General features: G+C 39.4%; 1 protein-coding gene across 1 annotated transcript in view; it reads left to right on the top strand.

Moving 5' to 3' along the window:
* The window catches only part of DCX (doublecortin), a 102,511-nt gene extending 86,193 nt beyond the window's left edge, over window positions 1-16,318 (top strand). Inside the window, exons 6-7 of the mRNA XM_075835829.1 lie at window positions 13,118-13,212; window positions 15,802-16,318. Coding sequence (XP_075691944.1) covers window positions 13,118-13,212; window positions 15,802-15,858 — 152 coding nt within the window. The 3' untranslated portion in view covers window positions 15,859-16,318. The remainder of the gene's footprint in view (window positions 1-13,117; window positions 13,213-15,801) is intronic.
* The last annotated feature ends 4,183 nt before the right edge of the window (window positions 16,319-20,501 follow it).

The raw sequence follows: 20,501 nt of genomic DNA, 5'->3' as shown, positions 1-20,501 counted from the left end.
ACAGGAAAGGCAGGTATAAATAGACAGAGGGCGGGAGCTAGCTCCGGCTGGCCAGGCTGTGATAGGCTCTCCCACTCCTAAGCCTGCCATCCTGAGTGGTGGAAGATGGAGTCAGTCTCACAGACATAGAAGTAGGTGCAGACTGATTACCTATGGGTGTGGATACAGAAGCTGTGCCTGGCAGATCCTTAACAATAACCTTCATATATTTATTGTCTAGTGGATATTTTGATAAAGAAATAACAAGTATTTGCAAAAGAAACAAATATTCCTACGTGCTTTATTAGATTGAAATGTTTTGCTTCTTCTGGGGATTGGAAGCCTTATATTTTGTGCATGCCAAAGCCCTAGTTGCCACTTTTTACATTAAGTCAAACTGTCTATTGTTCTAATTGTGTAACTCCCTTAGCACTAAATTCATCTTACAGCCAGTATATAGTATGTGATCGTAGTCTTGGATACAGTATGCTCCACTTTCTCAATGTTGTCCTCTAAGTAGTTCATTTTAGGATTATATTAGAGAATTGCCGAAATCGCAATTGCACAATCTAATGCTATTATTGAAAATACAGCTGGATTGTCCCTATAAAAGTTTGCAGTATTGCATGGAAAATCAAATTCTTGTAAATTAATTTCGTAATAAATTTGTCAGCAGCCAATGGCTGTTTTACATCAATCTGTCTGCAGCCCATTAACAATACACTGGATAACCATTACATGTAAAAAAACAAAAAAACAACAATAATATCATGAGGAGCTGTTATTGATGCAATTTCCAAATATACTCTTCATGACATGCTTTTAGTGATGAATGATTCATATTAACGGAAAGCCGTGTGTGTAGGACCAGCTCTTAATTCATGTGGGTCTTTAGGTAAATTAATCTTCGACCCACCACTGACCTACACCTTCTACTTTTAGCCACACCAATTACAATGCCAACCACATTGCCCCACTGGCTGGACTATACCTGCCGTCACACAGCTTACCTTACCTGGTGGTGTGTAGCTGTCTTTCCTTGGACTTATGATTTCATAACAAATCATGGAGTAGTCGGGCAAACAAGGGAGTCTGTTGGCTTCTAGGCTTAATAGTCATCGAGCAATGAGGCTCGTCTGGCATGGAAACTTCAAAAAGTACAACCTCATTTGATCCATTCACATACAACAACCATGCACACGCCACAGATTGTTTTTGGGAATGTGTCTATGATCTCACTGCCAAGGATCAAGCAATTTTTCCGAGAACAAAAGGAAGTAGGAACAGCATTCGGATTAAAAGGTTGAACTAACATTCAAATCCCTTCATGAATAGTCCACCCAGAGTGATCTCACTCAAGAAGCATCACAAAGATATCTACTTTTGATGGCCATACCAGGTCAATTGATGAACTTCCATACATACTGTAAGTGCAATGCATGTACTTGTGGCAACATTTCAGACAAGCAATGAAAGTGATAGATAATGGGATATCATTCAGGTTGCTGGTTGCTATTAAAACAGTCAATAAGCTTGTTGATAGATATATCCATAGCTGAGCTCCTATAATGCAGTAAGTCAGTTTCTCCTATATTGGATTACTGTATATTTCCTATTGAATGACTATACTTCCCAAAATGCAAATCATCAGAGCAAGCTTTGTGCACCTATTGAGCTACCAAGAAATGCTGCGAGATTTGAGCTCTAAAGCCTACAGAATTATGAATGCAGCTCTGGACTATAATACGAGATAGAACTCAAGATCAGTACAAGATAAGTAATGAAGTGTATTTACAAAGTTACAGAACTTTTTTATGTAGATAAATAATATATGTAAATTATAAAATTATGTTTAAAGGAGTTATCCAGGATTTTAAAATTGTTGGTATATCCAGCGGCAGTGCGACATTCATTCCCCCCCCCCCCTCTTCCCGGCATTTGACATAAATTAAAAACAATTTAAACTCTCCTCACCACTCCTTTTTGCTTCTTTCCTCCATGTCTCCTCAGGTTCCCTCAGCATGTTGCGGCTCAAACAAGGTCCTGACGCCGAGCAGCATCTGGGCCTTAAATGCAATGCAGCACTTAACGTCTTGAGTGCTGACTTACATACGACATCCTGAAGCTGTTCGTTGTCAGGACCTTATATGAGCCGCAGCATGCTGTGGCAGCCTGAGGGGACACGGATGGAGAGAAGTTAGAGGAGAGGTGAGAATAATTATTTTGTTTTCTTTTTTAAATTGTCCGATGGGGATGGTGAAAGGGGGTGTAGTCTAAACAGGGGGGGGTAAGGTATGCTTCCCTGGCACTGGCCTCTACCTTGCTATGCCCCACTGAAGGAAATCTATAATTTATGGCAGTTTTTCTGGTGTAAATTATAATAAATTTGTCGAGCTGCTGTGGCCCCACCCCTATTTGGGAAGTAATGCCCCCTTTTACAAAAGTGGCGAGGGAGGCACAACGTTTCTAAGAGTTGCATATTTAAGGGCAATTTGCGATGTTTGGGGCCAGAGAACTGGCGTAGAAAGGTTGATAGATTCTCCCCTCAGTTTACTGGGAAAGTACAGTGTAAAAACGTTAAATGCAGTATTATTCATTTACAACACAATGAGGAACATGAAGAGAAGCTCAGACAGATGTATCTTAAGACTTCCCTGAAGAAGTTTACCAAGAAGCTCTGTGACCATGTACAAACACAAGGCCACAGACTGAGTGCGTTTATACAATCCACAGAAATTGAAGGTGCTTTCTAATATTTTTTATAATTTATAGTAGGGAGTACATTAATCCTTAGAATTTACACTAGACGCTGATTTAAGGATGAGCTACCTAGATATAAAAACGGATCTATCTCGGCGCTGCTTTGTGGTACAAGTCGGTGGAGAAACGAGTAGTCTCTTGTAATATTGATGAATGTTTTATTGCAGTAGCAACGCGTTTCGACGCCGAACTGGAATAAAATTGTTTTAAAACAGGACAGTATAAATACACACCACTGAGTAGTGATTGGCCCAATTCAGATGAGGCAGAAGTTGACATAAAAAAAAAGCCAAAAAACTTTGGGGGTCAAAGTTCAAGATAAAAATAGGCAAACAACAGAGAAAACAATATATACTGAGGTTAAGTAATAAAAACAAATGGTACTTGGTTAAATACACAATTAAAATGTATAATGGAGGATAAGCTAAAACGGGATACGTGTCACATCTGGATTTGCGGTACTAATGGGAACGCAGCCTTTTATTGAAAAATAGGATATAGTTCCCAAAACAGTGTTAATAAACTTAGGACGGCAATAATGTGTGTTTGTTGTTGTTTACTTCTCTCAGAATTAGGTATTTAGATAGTGTGTCGGTTTCAGTTTCTTAGTGTTTGAATCGTTGTCAAGGAGACCATGTAAACTACGGTGGCCGGGAGGGACCAAAGTTAGGAGGTGGGGCGCATGTGGTGGAACGCATGGTGGCCCGCACGTTGACACGCAAACCACGGGGGTTCGTGTGGATGTAATAGGAGAAGAATGAAGAACCTCTGCTGAGGATACGTAGGTAAGGGGAATATATTGTAATACAGTAATATAGTAATATATGTGTATATGGGGGATAGTTGTAAAGATGTTTTTACTTCAATTGTCTGGATTTTGAATAACGGGAGCATCGTGAGTTTTACTAGTAGTGTATTTACAACAAGTAGATTGGCTATAGAATCGTGAATGCATGAGGGATAGTTGCTGTTGGTAGGGTTAGTCCAAGGCTGATTCCGAAATGTCGTTCAGGCCCCTTGGATGTAGTGTGTCCATTTTAAAAATCCAATAATTTTCCCGTTGTTTTAGTTTATTGAACCTATTTGGAACATCTGGATGGATGTGTTCTATAGGAGTAATACTGATTAGGTTAAATTGGCATTTATGTATCTGAGCAAAGTGGCGAGATACACTGTGTTTCACGAAGCCGGTGTTAACATTGAAGCGGTGGTTATTGACCCGGGTTCTCAGGCATTGGGTGGTCCTGCCAATGTATTGTAGTTGGCATGGGCATTCAATAAGGTAAACAACGTATGAACTGCCGCAATTGAGGAATGTTCTGATAGGGAAAGATTCGTTGGTGACTGTGGATGTATATGTGTGTTTTTTGTTACTAATGATATTACAGCATAGGCAACGGGAATGACCACATTTATAGGATCCTTTCAGATCGGACAGGAAATGCGTGTTTGATGATACTTGCTTCTTGATTCTACTAGGGGCTAGAATATTTTTGAGGTTTAGGGACCGCCTAAAAGTGATACTGGGTTTGGCCGGAATCAGGTCTTTCAGAAAGGGGTCACTCTTGATGATGTGCCAATGTTTGCCCAAAATTGTCCTGATAATTTTGTTTCCTTTGTTATACGTGGTGATGAAATTGGTGTTGAAGTTTTTAGCAGGCCCTGAGTTTTTGAGGGGCGGATTTAGGCAGGAGTTTTGTGTTAGTTCAGTGGCCTTAGTTCTTGCACCTTCTATTAGTTTTAGGGGGAAGTGTTTGTCGATGAAAAGTTTTTCTAGTACATTGCACTCTTTTTGATAATGGTTATCTGTACTGCAGTTTTTCCTGATTCTCCTAAACTGGCCAAACGGTATGTTTAAAAGCCACGGGCGGTAGTGGGCGCTTCTGAAATCGATATAACTATTAACATCTACTTGTTTAAAGTGGGTTTGTGTAATGAATTGGTTGCTAACTCTATCATGGCTGATAGTAAGGTCAAGGAAGTCAATGGAGACAGGGGAAAATGTGTGTGTGAAGGTTAGTTCGTAGTTGTTGCTATTGAGGTTCTCAATGAACTGGGAAGCTTCTTCGTTGCTTCCTCTCCAGACTATGAATAGGTCGTCTATATATCGTCTGTATAGTAATATGTTGCTCTTGAATCGATGGGGGCCATGAATGTATGTATTTTCAAAGGCACCCATGTAGAGGTTTGCGTAGGCTGGTGCAAACCGAGTGCCCATTGCACATCCTTTTACTTGATTGTAAAATTTATTGTTAAAACTGAAAGTGTTACGGTGGAGAATAAATCTGATGCAGTTGATAATGAATTGAACTTGTGACTCAGGGATTGCAGTGTTGGATGACAGAAATGATTCTGTTATTTCAATGCCTTTGTTGTGTGGGATGTTGCTGTACAGCGAGGTGACGTCGGCTGTCAGAAAGCTAATTTGGGATGTGAGGGGATCAAAATTGAGGTTGTTCAAGTCTCTGATTAATTGCGTGGAGTCTTTTAGGTATGATGGTAGGGTGAGTACTAATGGTTGCAGGTGAAGGTCGACGAAATGGGACAGGTTGCTGGTAAGGGAGCCAATTCCAGATATAATCGGGCGTGCTGGGGGGTCTGAAAGTGACTTATGAATTTTGGGTAAGTGATACATGAAGGGCATGTTCGGAAAAGGGACGGACAGGAATGTTTTCTCTTTTTTAGTGATGAGACCATCGGTGGCAGCAGTTTCTATGAAGTTTTTGTATTCGGATATGTACGTGGATAATGGATTAGAGGCAAGTGTGTGGTAGAATGAGGTGTCACTCAGGATTCTTGTGGTTTCGCAGAGATATTTTGTTTTGTCTTGGATAACTATGCCTCCTCCCTTATCTGCCGGGCGGATGACAATGTCGGCATTTTTTTGGAGAGTTTTCAAAGCTTTTCTTTCGTTTGGGGTTAGGTTATCAGGGTGGTGTGCTAGTGTTTCGATTGACCTGAAATCGTTATTGACTAGGGTGGAAAAAGTTTCCAACAAGGGCCCCTGGTGATGAGTTGGGTAAAATGTTGACCTCGGGTGGACATCTACCGGGATGGCATTGGTAAGGGGACTGTTTAGGGGTTGTTCAGAGGCATCCACAGGAGTGGTGGTGTGTTTGGCCATAGCAAAATGTCTTGTCAGGGTTAGTTTACGTATGAATCTGTTGAGGTCCATGAATAGTTCGAAAGTATCAATTGATGATGTTGGGCAAAATGAAAGACCTTTGCTGAGTAAACTGTGTTCATGAGTATTCAAAGTATAAGAGGATATGTTGAATATTTTTATTATTCCTGGTGGGGGACAAGGTTCCTCTTTTTGCTGAGGGAAGGTTTGTTTGTTTCGGTTTTTTCCTCCTCTCCGTCCTCTAGGTCTGTGGCCAGCTTTCTTTTCGTAGAGATTTTGTGTAGCATGGAAAATAGGTTGGTGATTGTTTGGGCTTTCGGGCTCCTGATGAATGGCATTAGTGATTCCTCGCTCATGATTGTGGGAGTTAGAGGGGGGCCGACTAACTGTGAGGGGAGACCTAAAAAAGATGTTGCTGTGTAAGTATAATCAAGGGCAGAGGTGGCTAGGTCTGTCTCAGTATTCGTGGTGGTATACCTATGAGGTGGATCTGAACCTTCTGGAGGCTGATGAAATATGATGACGGGTGAATTCGGATTGGGGGACTGAGGGGAGTTATGGGTAGATAATTGTAATAGAGATGAATTGCTGTCGTCCATCGTGTCGTTGAAGGAGAATACAGGGGAGTTGCTGGTGAGGGGCAATTCCATTGGTTCAGTAGTGGAAATAAGTCTAGAGAGATGAAGATCTAGGTCAGAGGATTTAAAAGCGTTAATGGGTATTTGTTGAGTTTTAAATCCTTGGGGACGGGAAATGTTGGCTATGATGTTGGGAATTGCGCTTTTGGTTGGTTTGTTGGGGACGTCAGTCAAGGGGTGTTTTTTATTTACAATGGTGTCACAAACTTGCATTTGGGGGATTGCCCCAATGTTGGTTGGTCTAGTCTTGGAACTATTCCTGAAAGATCTACTGTATGTAAAACTCTTCTCGCGAGGAGTAATAGGATTAGCCTGAATTAATTTGTTCCCTTTCGGCACAATGTTAAATTCGGGCACGGTGGGGTTCTTGTGAGAGCTAGGGAGGGAAATGGGTCTCCATTCACCGGAGGGATTAAGATTATAGTCTGCACGGTCTCTCAGCAATTTTTTCGCTTTCTTAGAGATGAGTTCTTTCTCATAGATGATTAGCCTATTATTAGTGGATTTCTCTAGTTTGTAGAAATCACACTGGTCTTCAAAGCTTAGGAGTTGGTCTTTAATCAACATAATTTCGGAGCTAAGTTTATTGCTAAGTGAGGTACGTTTGTTATGTAGCCTTTCTAAGTAGCCTGTATGGCATGAGTCGGTGAAGGTTTTCCAGTCAGTGCTGAAGACAGTGTCGTCAGGATAAGGGTTAGTGGTTAAAATCCTCAGACCTCTAGGTGCAATATTCTCAGAAATGTACAACAATAGAAAACGGCAGTCTATGCTCTGTAGAGCTTCCTTTTTCAAGGCATCCTCTAGGGATAAATAAAGGTCAGTCATCCTCTGGGTTTGTACCGCAGAAAGGTTCGTACTCACTATGTGAGGGGATCCAGGTAGAACATCGTTTCCAATTGATTCCAAAATGAGCCGTTCCCGTAGTAGGTTTCTGTTGGTGACGAAGTCCAACATAGTTCTTGGAGAAATCAGGTGTTAGAGGAGTAAACGAGTGGTGGTAGATGATGATATAGATGATGTCCTGGTAACTCTCAAAGGTTCATGCGGCTGCCAGTGCAGGAGGGGAATCCAACAACCAGTGGGTAAGAAGAAAGAAGATCTCGCCCAGGTAGAGGTGCTCCTGTAATCGGGATATCAGCTTCGGAGGGAGCCGATGGGAACCGATCTAAGTGCGGGGTATAGAGAAAAGACCACGGCGCCACATAGTGTAATTCAGTAAGGTAGGCTGATGGAGGAATGAAAAACCATGCTCACCAGATTGCCGTAGGGTAAAAGCGGATAAGCCACGAGTGCTGCTGCCAGATCCAATCCGGTTACCGAGGGAAACCGCTGATTTGTAGTAGGTTGGTGGAGAGAAAAACGGATCTATCTCCACCAACCTACTACAAATCAGCGGTTTCCCTCGGTAACCGGATTGGATCTGGCAGCAGCACTCGTGGCTTATCCGCTTTTACCCTACGGCAATCTGGTGAGCATGGTTTTTCATTCCTCCATCAGCCTACCTTACTGAATTACACTATGTGGCGCCGTGGTCTTTTCTCTATACCCCGTACCTAGATATAAAACATCCTCATCCTTTTCAAAAATGTCCACAGTATCTAATTATAAAGGCCTAAATTGTAAAGTGCTGCGGAATCTGCAGATGCTATAAAAATAAAGATTATTATTATTATCTAAGGTGTGTGTATTCTAATTTTCTGTAGAAGATGTGGACACAGAATTGTATAATATACACTGCAGCTGCTGAAGAACCTCTTTTTAAAGACCGAGGGAGAATTACATGTCAGTTACTCAGGAAAAGGAGCTTCTTTCAAAATCGATATGTGCCAGGTCATGTCTGCAGGAAGAGATAAGCAGCGTCTATGTAGTACGATTTATCTCCGTAATCGTTATGTCTTAAGTAAATCACTTTCTGATATTAAAACCTGTCAGTGAAAAATTTAGTAATGTGTATTATAGATCTAGAATAAGAGTGGACTATGAAATATAAGTTAAAAATGTTTAATAAATGAGTTCCAACGTTTTTGGCCCTCTTGACATCGCGTTTTATGAACTACATTTAAAGCTCCCAAGATATATGTTAAACCTGTCCATAGGGCTCCATTAGCCCTACTGAGGCCAATGGAGTGTATATGTTGGTATACCTTTTTTTTTTTTTTCTTTAAATATGGAATAGCGTAATAGACTACGCTATTCCATCCTGAGGGATTGCGCATAAAAAGTATACTGCGTGGTATACGTTCTTTTAACATGATAGCTTATGGTGACAGATGCCACTATTAGGCAGAGCTGCTCTCCCCTGTGAGTCTGGCCCTGGGGAAGCCCCATGACATCACAATCTATAAATGGACAGTGACTTCTGGGCCGACGTAGCCCACTGTTTGCCATACAGTGAGATACGTTGCAGCCTTCAGTCAGAGGTATACGTGGGGAGTCCTCCCAATGTATGCCTCCGACAGAAGGCATAAAGGCGATGTGAAGAGGGCCTTATCCCATTTAGAATCTTAAGGTTCTTCTGGCAACCATAATAATATAATCAAAGAGAAGTTTAAGATATTCAGGGCATTGCTTTACCTAACCTGGTGAATCGTGCATTGCCATAGAAAGTTAATAAAAGCAGACGCACTAACAGCGCTTTTCTTGTGTTTAAACAACCATCTAATGTATAAAAGATACTTAATGCAAAATCCCAAAAAATCCTACATTATTTAACAATTTGACCGTCCACTATGGCAGCATTCATATTATAAATAAATGGCGCAGGTCTTTTTCTAGAAGCGGGTCAGCAGTTGGATAAGTCGAGACTGGCCAGTCTTAGTTGACATTTAGTTGATGCTTACTTTCATTTAAAATATTTTGCAAAGCTTCTAAAAGACTTTTAAACCCTTAGTGACCAGCCTATTTTAGGTTTTAATGATCAAGCTATTTTTTACGTTTTTCCATCGTCTCATTCAAAGAGCTATAACTTTTTTTATTTAATAGCACCATTTTGGGGTGCATAAAATTTATTGATTTAACTTTTATTAACTTTTTTTTGGGAGGGAATAGGAAGAAAAACTGCAATTTGGCCACACTTTTTGCGTCCTAAACTTGCGTCGTTTACCGTGTGATATGAATAACACTAACTTTATTCAGCAGGTTGTTGTGATTGCAGCGATACCAAATTTATATCGATTTTGTATGTTTTACTACTTTTACACAGTAAAAAGCCTTTTTTTGTCAAAATTTGTTTTCGTGTCTCCATATTTCAAGAGCCATAACTTTTTTGATTTTTCCGTCAATGCAGTTATATGAGGGCTTTTTTTTTGCGGGACAATTTTATTGGTACCCTTTTGGAGTAGATGCGTCTTTTTGATCACTTCTTATCACATTTTTTTTAAGGCAGGATTCACAGAAAACAGCAATTTTTGCATTGTTCTTCATTTTATTTTTTACGGCGTTCACCGTGCGGGTTAAATAATGTAATAACTTTATAGTTGGGGTCGTTACGGACCCGGCGATACCAAATAATTGTACGTTTTTTTTACTTTTTTTTTTATTTTTATTAACTTTATGCAACTTTTTTTTTTACTAGTCCCACTAGGGAACTTCACTATGCGATCCTCCGATCACAGTTATAATGCACTGCAATACTTTTGTATTGCAGTGTATTTGTGCCTGTCCGTATAAAATGGACAGACATCTGCTTGGCCATGCCTCTGGCATAACAGGCATAACTAGTGGTAGAGCTGGGGGCCTTTATTAGGCCCCCCGGCTGCCATAGAAACCACCAGCATCCTGCGATCTTATCTAAGGATGCCGGTGGGGTGAGAAAGGGATTAAACTGGTGAGATCGATACTGATATCGATCTCGCCTGTTCGTGCAGGGCTGCTCCCAGCTCTCAGCTACCGGAGGTAGCTGAGAGCAGGGAGATTTAACGGCTACCTACTTTGTTTATTTATTCCGATGCAGCGCCGTGAAAAGGCGTATTCATCTAAATAAAGCCCATTAGTGGCTACCGTGAAATGGTGTTTTGGCGGTCACTAACGGGTTAGCCTGAAATTTATTTACCTTCTGTATTTTGGATGATTCAGACATGTTTTCATTGTGGTGATTTTTTTACCTTTTCCTTAAATGTCAGCAGTTGTCTACATAATTTTAGAGATATGCGGCATTTAGCAGAAATGTAGAAATTGGATATTTATTCTGCCCTCTGTATATCTTTCATCCTGTCTTATTCTGTACATGTCAAGGCAATAGTGATGTGGCTAAGGTCTGGCCTCCAGCAGGCCCGGGCACAATATGCCAATGTTGTAAATACCAAGGTACGTAATATATTTTTAGTTTGCTGTGAGATTTGACATACCGTGAAATCTAAATCATTGCTGAATACCAACATTTGAAATATTTCTTGTGACAAATGCCAGGGGGCAAAAGATCTCCAAAGTAAGACTTGGTTCCTAAAGTTGTGTTTATTCAGAGGTTTCAGCACTGTTCAGTAAAATGGTAACCCTGCCGAAAAGCTAACAGGTTTTAGTTGGGAATGAGTGCTGAGAACATAAGACTCTGTTATGAGGAATGATAACAGCTGGGAACCCACTTAAAATACAATACTCAATCTTTTAAGGAACCCCTAATCATAACAGGCAAACCTCTATGGTTGACACAAACCTATTTATTGCCTTGTAAATGTACAGAAATCTTAAATGCAATCATCATGCAGGTGAGACAGGCCATACTTGATTCTACTATTTATATACAGTAAATGCATTATGTCATGAGCAGTTACCACAATACTAGATTATTAAGCATATGTATTTACTGGAAAAAGTTTAGTAAATTAATCGATGTGTGTGTGTGTGTGTGTGTGTGTGTGTGTGTGTGTGTGTGTGTGTGTGTGTGTGTGTGTGTGTGTGTGTGTGTGGTCTACTAGACATGGTCAAGGATGTTTCACTGTGCCTTACGATTTTTTATTGTGAATATTTTGTCTTCACAATGCAGAACTACCATGGACTTCTCTAGCTCTATATACTGTATTTGCCACATCTCTTATTGTAGATTTGAGTTTCTACAATTATATCTATTCCCTAATGCACATGACCATGTATGCCGTCCGAGTGGCACTCGGTCGTGTGCAACAGGGCTAATACACGTCACTTAGTCAATGTCTTAACCCCTCATTGTTAGATTCTGTGGATACAAAAATTTTTAATTCTGCAGGTACAGAGCACTGAAATGTTTCATTATTTTTGGCAATTCTGTCCATATTGCAGAAGAAATCATTCTAGAATTCTGCAAACAAAGCACAGCAAAATGGCAATTATTTAGTAGTTAGCTCTTACCTCTGTTAGGCCTCATTCACATTGTGTTAGGGGCTTCCGTCAGGGGGTACACGTCGGGAAGACCACCAACGTATGCATCAGTACAAAAGGCCTGAACGTATACCACTATATGGCATACAGTGGGATACGTTGCCTGGGGCCCGGCCCTGGCAAAACTCCTGAAGTCACTCTCCATTTATGGACGGTGACGTCAGGAGGAGTGCAGGAGTCCACGGGCAGAGCATTAGCTGGTGCTCTGCCAGGTAATCCAGCGATCGGGAACTCCTGAAGTCACTGTTAATATATGGACTGTGATTTCAGGAGTTTTCCCAGGTCCGGAGTCCCTGGACAGAGCCAACGCTCTGCCCAAGCACTCCAACGTTGTGGAAGCTCCTGACTTCACTGTCCATATATATACTGTGATGTTGGGAGCTCCCCGAGGCATATGTTTAATGTGTACCTGTGGCGGATGCCGTACATTGGCTCCCGTGTTAAAAAAACGTATAACGTGTGGTATACGTTTTTTCTGCGGGATCCCTCAGGATGGAATAGTCTACTACGCTAATCAATCCTTAAAAAAAAAAAGTATACCAGACCAATGGAGGCCAAAAGGAAACTCTTTTGGTCTCTGTCAGGATAATGGAGCCCTATGGACACATTTATCTTGTACGTCGGGAGCTTTCCCGACGTACAAGATTAACGTAGTGCCTTAACGCGATGTGAATGGAGCCTTACAAATAGAAAATTTCTGGAGTGCTGTATACGCAGCTAACCTAAATTAATAATTGGAGGGGTTTAGAATATCACATAATTCAAATATATCGTGGTAGGGAATGATATAGAAGGGGGACAGAAAATTGTTTATGGCAGGTCAATGAATATATAAAGTATATGGCTGGTCAGGAATACGGGATTGCTTGTTGTGCTTCCTAGGTCTTCTACACAGAGAACGCTGCCAGGGGTAAAATTCAGACCAGCAAACCTTAGGAAGAAACAAGAGGGTAATAAAATTCTACACTGGTATCTATAGTGCTGTTAATGACTTTAACTTATATAGTGGGGCTGTCTCACGTGTCATATGATTTGGCAGAACATTCCTGATTTCCCAATTCATGAATCTTGAGCCAGGCTTGCAGGACACAGGCTTTTGGCTCACAAAGGCTTTATTCATTTACATTACTAACAAAACAATGTGTTATAAGTGGGATTCCGGGTTCATTCTTCCTCAATAATACTACTGTAGGTGAGTGAAGGCTGAGTAATTATATGATATACCAACATGTTATATTATAAATCTGTGTTTCTTTCTTAACAGCTAATGGTACTTCAAGCAGTCAACTATCCACACCTAAATCCAAGCAGTCTCCAATCTCTACCCCAACCAGTCCTGGAAGTCTTCGCAAGCACAAGGTATTATGTTTCTTCTCCTGATTGATCCCTAATGCTGCAATTTATTTACACAATTATGCCTGATTTACTAGAATAATTGACAGGAAAATATATATGAAAGAGAACAATTTTAGTTTTTTGCTACAAGGAAGGATAAAACTATTATTATTAGAATGAGTATTAAATGATTATATTATAACATATTTAATTAATTTTAATAAACCCATTGACTGTACCACCTGTTTTGGTGACATGCTGGACCTGCTTCAGTAATATTCTATATCATCATGTATACTAAATCTATATCTAAAGCACAATTATTTTATGCCTACCGCAGTATTATTAGCAATATTTAATCGTGGGGGTCCGACTCCCAGCACCTCCGCCGATCAGCTGTTTTGAAGGGGCTGTGGAGTTCATACGAGCGCTGCTTCCCCTTCATTACTGACACTGCTCATACTGTGAATCGCCGACTTACATGAAGCGGTGGTTCAAAGTATTACACATTTCTCCCATTAACTTGGGAGAAGGCTTTAATATTGTGAACCGCCACTAAAAGTTTGTTGGCGATTCACAATACAAGCAGGAAAGAAATGAAGGGAAGCAGCGCTTGTACGAGCCCCACGCCCCGTTCAAAACGGATCGTGGGGGTGTCGACAGTTGGACCCTCACCGATCAGATATTGATGGCCTATCCTGAGAATAGGCCATCAATTTCTTATGACTGTACAAACGCTTTTAAACGGTTCCCTTAAATTCGTAAATTCACAGCGAGCGTTCGGGTTCTTAAAACCTGCGCCATAGACTATTTACGGAGCGGGTTTTAGCTTGCTGCCTGAGCGGTCAGTGACTGCCGGGGACCCTGAAGAGAGGATAGAAGCAGCTTTCGCTCTAATCTCTTCTACACAGCGCTCAATGAGCACTGCCGCTGCCTCCTATTGGTCCTGGTGATCATGTGACTGGTCACATTATCGCCGGCATGCCGTTAGTGGCAGACTGCGGCTGGGTCTCACTAGACCCAGCACAGCCCTATTAGTGACAATAAAAGAAGTAGAAAAAAAAAAACCCCCAAAGGCCTTTTCTGACCTTTGAGGGACAGACCATAATAATAAAAAAATATAAAAGTAAAATAAAGTGCAAAACAAATTTATAATAAATACACATAAAATATCCACCCCAAAAAAAACTTTGTCGTCTCCGCCAATCATTGTCGTAACGCTAGTCCTGAGCCAATTACCCTAAAATAGACATGTAATATATTACAATTTACAGTAGACAAGGACGATACTATTTTAGGGTATAACTATGTTATTACCAGAAAAAAAAAGCGAAAAAGTCAAAAAGCTTATTTTTTTACTATTATTTTCAAACTTTAAGCCTAAAAATTCTAAAATGGCAAAGACGATGTGTATAAAAAAAAGAAACCTGCATTGGCTACAGAAAAAACATTGCAAAAATCATGTCACTAGCCCAACAAATTAAAAAAGTTATAGCTGTTTAACTAACGCGTGCTAAAAACGGTCCTGAAGGATCAAAATAGCCCGGTCCTGAACCGGTTAAGGGAGCAGTAACTTGTTCACAGTGGATATTACATTTAGAAACCAGTGTGATATACACACAATACTAGGAGCCATCTGAATGGGGCCAATACCTTTTTAAAGCTATGCAAATAAAAGAAAACCTGAATCAAAATTTGATCCATGTAATCCATAGTACCCTAGGTAAATCCCTGAGTAATAGGGCATTTTAGCACATTAAAAAGATTGCGGGAATGCCAATGTTAATATTATATATTTTTAACTTCAGGTTTATGTGCACAAAGAATGAATAGAACTGCGGCAGCCCGTATCCGAGTGGACTTAAGCAGAGCACAAAAAATTGATAGTCACCAAACTCCAATATACAAAAAATTGGATTTCAGATGGAGTGATTGATTGTGTCAAGTAGTTCGCCATGATCTCCTGTGGGCCGTATGTTAATGGATTTTTTTTTTAAAAAACGTCAAAGTTGATGGAGTATCTACATCATAAGCAGCCCTGTATATAATTAGAGAAAATATAGTGTAGACACCTCACGAATCCAGAAGAAAGGAAAGCCTCGAAAGTGCTGTGTTCAGCGTGCCCCGTGTTTTTATATTGAATTTGATATACCTTTTTTAATTCTTGGGGTTTTCATGAGTATATGAAATAAATTTCCTTTCTTCTGGATTTTGTGAGTTATCTGCTCTATATTTTCTCTAATTTTGTACCGTGCCTGCGTATACTGTGAATATTACACAAAACTGCAGGGTTTAAAAAAAATAATCCATTAGCATTCTGTGCCAGGAAGATTGTAGGGTACTACTAGATGTAGCAATCACTACATCTGAAATCCATTTTCCCTTCTATATAGAAGGGTGGCGAGATACCCAAGTAGGAGCTTTGTTACCATAACCTATCATACAGGGTGTAGCTGCGTAGTATATTTTGCATACGTTGAACAGTTTATGGTTGTCGACCCAGTATACATTGTATGAGGGATTTTAGCTCCAGTGAGAAGATACGTTTTCATGTCTCATTATTAGTTAATTTTCTTTGAAGTTAACAAATGCCGCTCTTGTTTCTTTTTACAGGATCTGTACCTTCCCCTGTCCCTGGATGACTCTGATTCCCTTGGGGACTCCATGTAAAGAGTAACAGTGTATTGTATCCCCCATGAGGAGGATCATACGTCAGAGCAGACCGGCACTTTGGTGCTTTTTTAAAGGATCCAATTACAGCTTTCACTGTTATTTTTATTTTTATGTGATTTTTAGTTTGTGTCATGAATTACATGTGACCCAACCTGACAGGGATAACCAACTGTTTTATAGTGATGAAGCAGGCTTCAAAATGATGTACTGTATGCATGTGTGCCATTCTTGAGTTGACCCTAGTACCAATCATGGTGCTTGTAATGGCTGTAAATGATGACAGCTATCACCAGCTTTTGTGAATTGCATCATTATATCATGATGTAACAATCAAGGCACATGTATGGTCTACTAGGAAATGTTGAGTGTATGTTGTTGATTATTTTGTATGTTTTATATTGATAACCAAGATTCCCCTATTACATTCTGTACCAAGAAATTAAATCAAATTGCTCAATGACAATTGGTTTTTACTTATACAGACTAGGCAATGTTCTTAAATCTAAAATAAAGCCTTATCCCAAGCACCAATAATTGTCCACAGCTAAAATAAAAATTCATGACAATTAGACAAGAATTTGACACTACTGTCATTGGGACCATTTGTCACTAGTTTTGGTCACTGTCTTGTACAAGCGTTTCAATCAGTTTTCATTGAAAAAATTTAAAAAATGACATACTCCTCCACCTGTCTTTGAACTGAATATAATGAACAATTGCCATTTTAATATTTACACGGATGTTGGATTTGGGTGGTTAAATTAATAAGCGGAAAATATTCCTTAATACAGTGCAGGGAGTGACTAACTCGCACCAGATGGCCTCCTTATTCCTCAGCACAATTCCACTCCTTTTCCTAGCAATGATTCTGCCTCCGTCACATATTAGAATCCAGATTCTTGTCTAGCACCAACCACCAATGACTTCCCACAGCAGCAGATGGCAAAAATCTTCACATAATAGGACACAAACCGGAGCACTTTAAATTCTGGTTTCTTTTTTTTAACAGTTACCTGCGTTGGTTAATATGCTTTTGTATTTTATCAGTTTTCTAGCACTTACAGGCATAGAGTTATTATAGGGGTATTAAGTGATCAATCAACTAAAAACTCCAAGAGACAAAATACAACCAAACCCTATGCAATAGTAATATTTCATGGTATTCCAAGTCTATAGTCAGACTTTATATGCAGAACTGCAGTACATAAATAAAACTGCAAACAATCTGCAGATTTTGCATACAAAGTACTCAGAAACTGAGAATATTTTGTTCATTTTAAAATATTTAGAGAACGTTAAAAAAAATTCATTAATGATGATGATGTAGTGTTTTTGGGTAGCAGTATATAGAAAAGGGAAGAAATAAGGTCAAGCTGCTTTTCCTTACTGGAGCTGAACCTTCAACCCAATGCTGTAGCAGTGTCCGAACTTTAGGATTAGAGAACATATGAACATACTAATTTGAACCTTGCAGAGTGGGGGGGGTTTCAAAGTGAAAGAAGTCCGTATCTGAACCCTCACAATAAAGGAGGTCTTGGGTATGTCAGTGACAGTTAGTAACTGATTGGGTTTGGAGGTCTGCCAAAACCATTGATCAATGGTGAAAGCCATGAGAAGGCTCCAACTTCGAATTTTTGATGGTTGAGAAAATCTATCCAAGTGTTTCTATGTTGCACTTGTTAATTTTAAAGTCTTTAAATTGAAAACATGAAAGTATGGTTAAGGTCCTATGGTGACCCTAAGTCGAGTACTGCTGTAGTTCATTACAAATATCACAATGTAACAGGCACCACAAAGTCTACAAAAGAAGTGTTTCATTCCGCAGAACCTCATTGGATTTATATGATTCCTACATTAAAGTGATATTGACAAGAGAATACAATAGTTCATGGCAATTGCCCAAATTTTTCACTTGACACCATATATACTAACATCTGCATTTAGGTATAGTGTCCGTAGTGGAGTCTGCTGCCAGTGTGAAAGACTATTCTGAATTGTTTGTTGACCATAGTTAGCTATAACCTGGATATATCAGTTGGGTTAGGGACGCAAGGAAAGGGACTACTACCAATAGTCAGACAAAGATCCCCCGTTTTCTGTTACTTTTAACTAATACGTAAAGATTACTTTTAGTCCAGACTATGAAATTATGATGGCTGATATAAGATTACATGCTTTAGGATGTTTGCGGATAAGGTATATTTATTGGTGTGTGTGTGTGTGTGTGTGTGTGTGTGTGTGTGTGTGTGTGTGTGTGGTGTGTGGTGTGTGTGTGTGTGTGTGTGTGTGTGTATATATAGTTACATTAACCATATGTACAATACATTATATTTTGGGGGTCTGACACAATCTGTATGCTGGAGTTCTGCATTTTTCTGAATATAGAATGCTGGCTTACCATTGAAATTTTTATATCCATGGAACTGGAAACAAATACTGCCTCCATTTATATTGTACATCTGGTGCTTTTCAACATTTGGTTAGTAGTAGTAATATGTGCTAAGCGGCCTGCATTGTTGTTTAGTGGATGTTGCTACAAGTGCCTTTATTGCCATATGAATCAAAGCAGGGTATATATCCATGATAAGGTCTATGCTACACTGCGACAGAATCTGTACTGCCCCGGCAGGAGGACGAGCACCTGCTTTGTGCTTGGACAAGCTTCTGGTTGACCTGACATTAATATTATGATCGAGTTTCTGTCAAGTGCTACTTTCCTGCGGTGCTGCAATGTGCCCGCCCTGAGTCGCTTGTTTGCATACTTCAATGTTAGAGAATTAACGTAGCTGCATTGATGAAATTAGGGCTTTAAGAACAGCAGAAGTCGTCTTATAGCCTAAACCTACTTTTAATATTTCTAAGCACTTGTAGTCATACAACCCATTAGCAACATGTGTGAACAAGCATTCTCCCACCATACACTTAACATTAGAAGTATAGTCTCTAATAAATCATACTTGCCTATGTCCCGGTCACTTCTGAAAACGCTGTGATTCTTTTATTTCTTCTATCAGAATGTTTTTGTAACCTTTTTCTAACATTTACTTTGGACTGTTGTTTATCGGACAGATTTTGTAAACTAGTTGTTTTTCATTCTTACAGAATCTCTAGTAAGGAAATTAAATCAATTTTCTCAGCAACTTTTCAAAATTTCAACCAAATTTATGAAGTCTAAAAGGCAATTTTTTAAACTTTTTCCGATATTTGCTTTGTAAGAAATATCAATGTTGACTTTGTACACCGGTACATCTTTTACCTTCATTATCTTACAATTATTGAATTTGCTGTTTGTGATTTTTGTTTTATACAATGCATCTTTCTACCATGCTTTCTATGGACCTATGTGCATTAGCATATAGGTTTATGTGATGGAAACCAAATCTGGGCAACTGAATAATAGAATAATTGAGAATGACCTGGGTGATGCACTAAAGCAGAAAGAAGTTACACTATTCTGATGGGTCAAATACTTTACCAGTCATTGGGCACTGACCCACAGAATCCGCTTACACTATAAGGCCTTATGTAAATGACTGTATTTGTAATTGCCCATGCACCGTGTAGGCTCTTGCAGCTATATTTTTACTGGCAGTGAAACACCATCTGACTTTGCAGCCATTTCCCAACTACAGCCTTAGTGCTCGAGCCCATTTCTGGTGAAGCTTTCCAGCATAGAAGAGGTTACAGAGTAATTATATTGCTTGTCTTTGCAGAGTCCCATGGGACAATTGATTCATGAATGTCTGTTGTAGTGATCTAATTATCTGGTGATTGGTTTTAACCACTGACCTTTTAGTATTATTTATCTATTTCTTCAGCATCAATGTTAAATCATAGGCAGCTTTGTTTGGTTTGATTTTTAAACATAAGGATTTGGTCAATAGGACTGTGCTCGTATATACACACATTTTCCCCTGTACAATTTATGTCATCATTAAACATATTCTTAAGCCACATATAATAAAAAATAGTATTTAAAGAAGAATAATTGATATAAATTAAGAATTAATATAGTGGGGTTTTTTTTTTTTGTTTTTTTTTTTAAAGATCACACAAGTGGAATTTTAAATGGAACTGGTCACTGAAACAGGTTCCCATTAATTATGGAATATGTACAAAACTGTACAACATTGTACCCACTAAATGACTCCTCAAATTGTTAGTCACTGGGCTGGCCCTCTTCATTCCAAGAAAATAATTTCTCCCTTTTATATGGAGCAAGGTCTGCCGAAAAGTGTCATGTGACCCATCTGGCTCTGCTGAATGGCTGAGAGTGATTATAGAGGGGAGCTGCATATATGAAAATATATTTTACAGCAATTGTAGGGCACGTTGGATGACCATGTTGAGGAAATAATTTAGCCCCTTATATGAAGGGACTTGTGCCAAAGACGGGTTCCCTTTAAAGTATGACCATGGGTCTTTTTTTAATTTTTTATTATTATTAGAAAATTAGATGTGTTATATATATGGCATGTGGCAGTGGCATCAAATACAGATGATTACAAGTGTTGGGACCACATCTACTTGTATTCAGCACAAGTTTCTAATAATTTTTGAACCTGGACCTAGATGTACACAAACATATGTATAATATAAAACCCCTCCCAATAATAGGATTTACTCTTCGTAAAAAGCAC

The sequence above is a fragment of the Rhinoderma darwinii genome, chromosome 8 (assembly GCF_050947455.1).
Source record: "Rhinoderma darwinii isolate aRhiDar2 chromosome 8, aRhiDar2.hap1, whole genome shotgun sequence".
In the NCBI taxonomy this organism is placed as follows: domain Eukaryota; kingdom Metazoa; phylum Chordata; class Amphibia; order Anura; family Rhinodermatidae; genus Rhinoderma; species Rhinoderma darwinii.
Note: the sequence above shows the minus strand (reverse complement) of the source record. Positions and strands in the feature narration are given on the sequence as shown.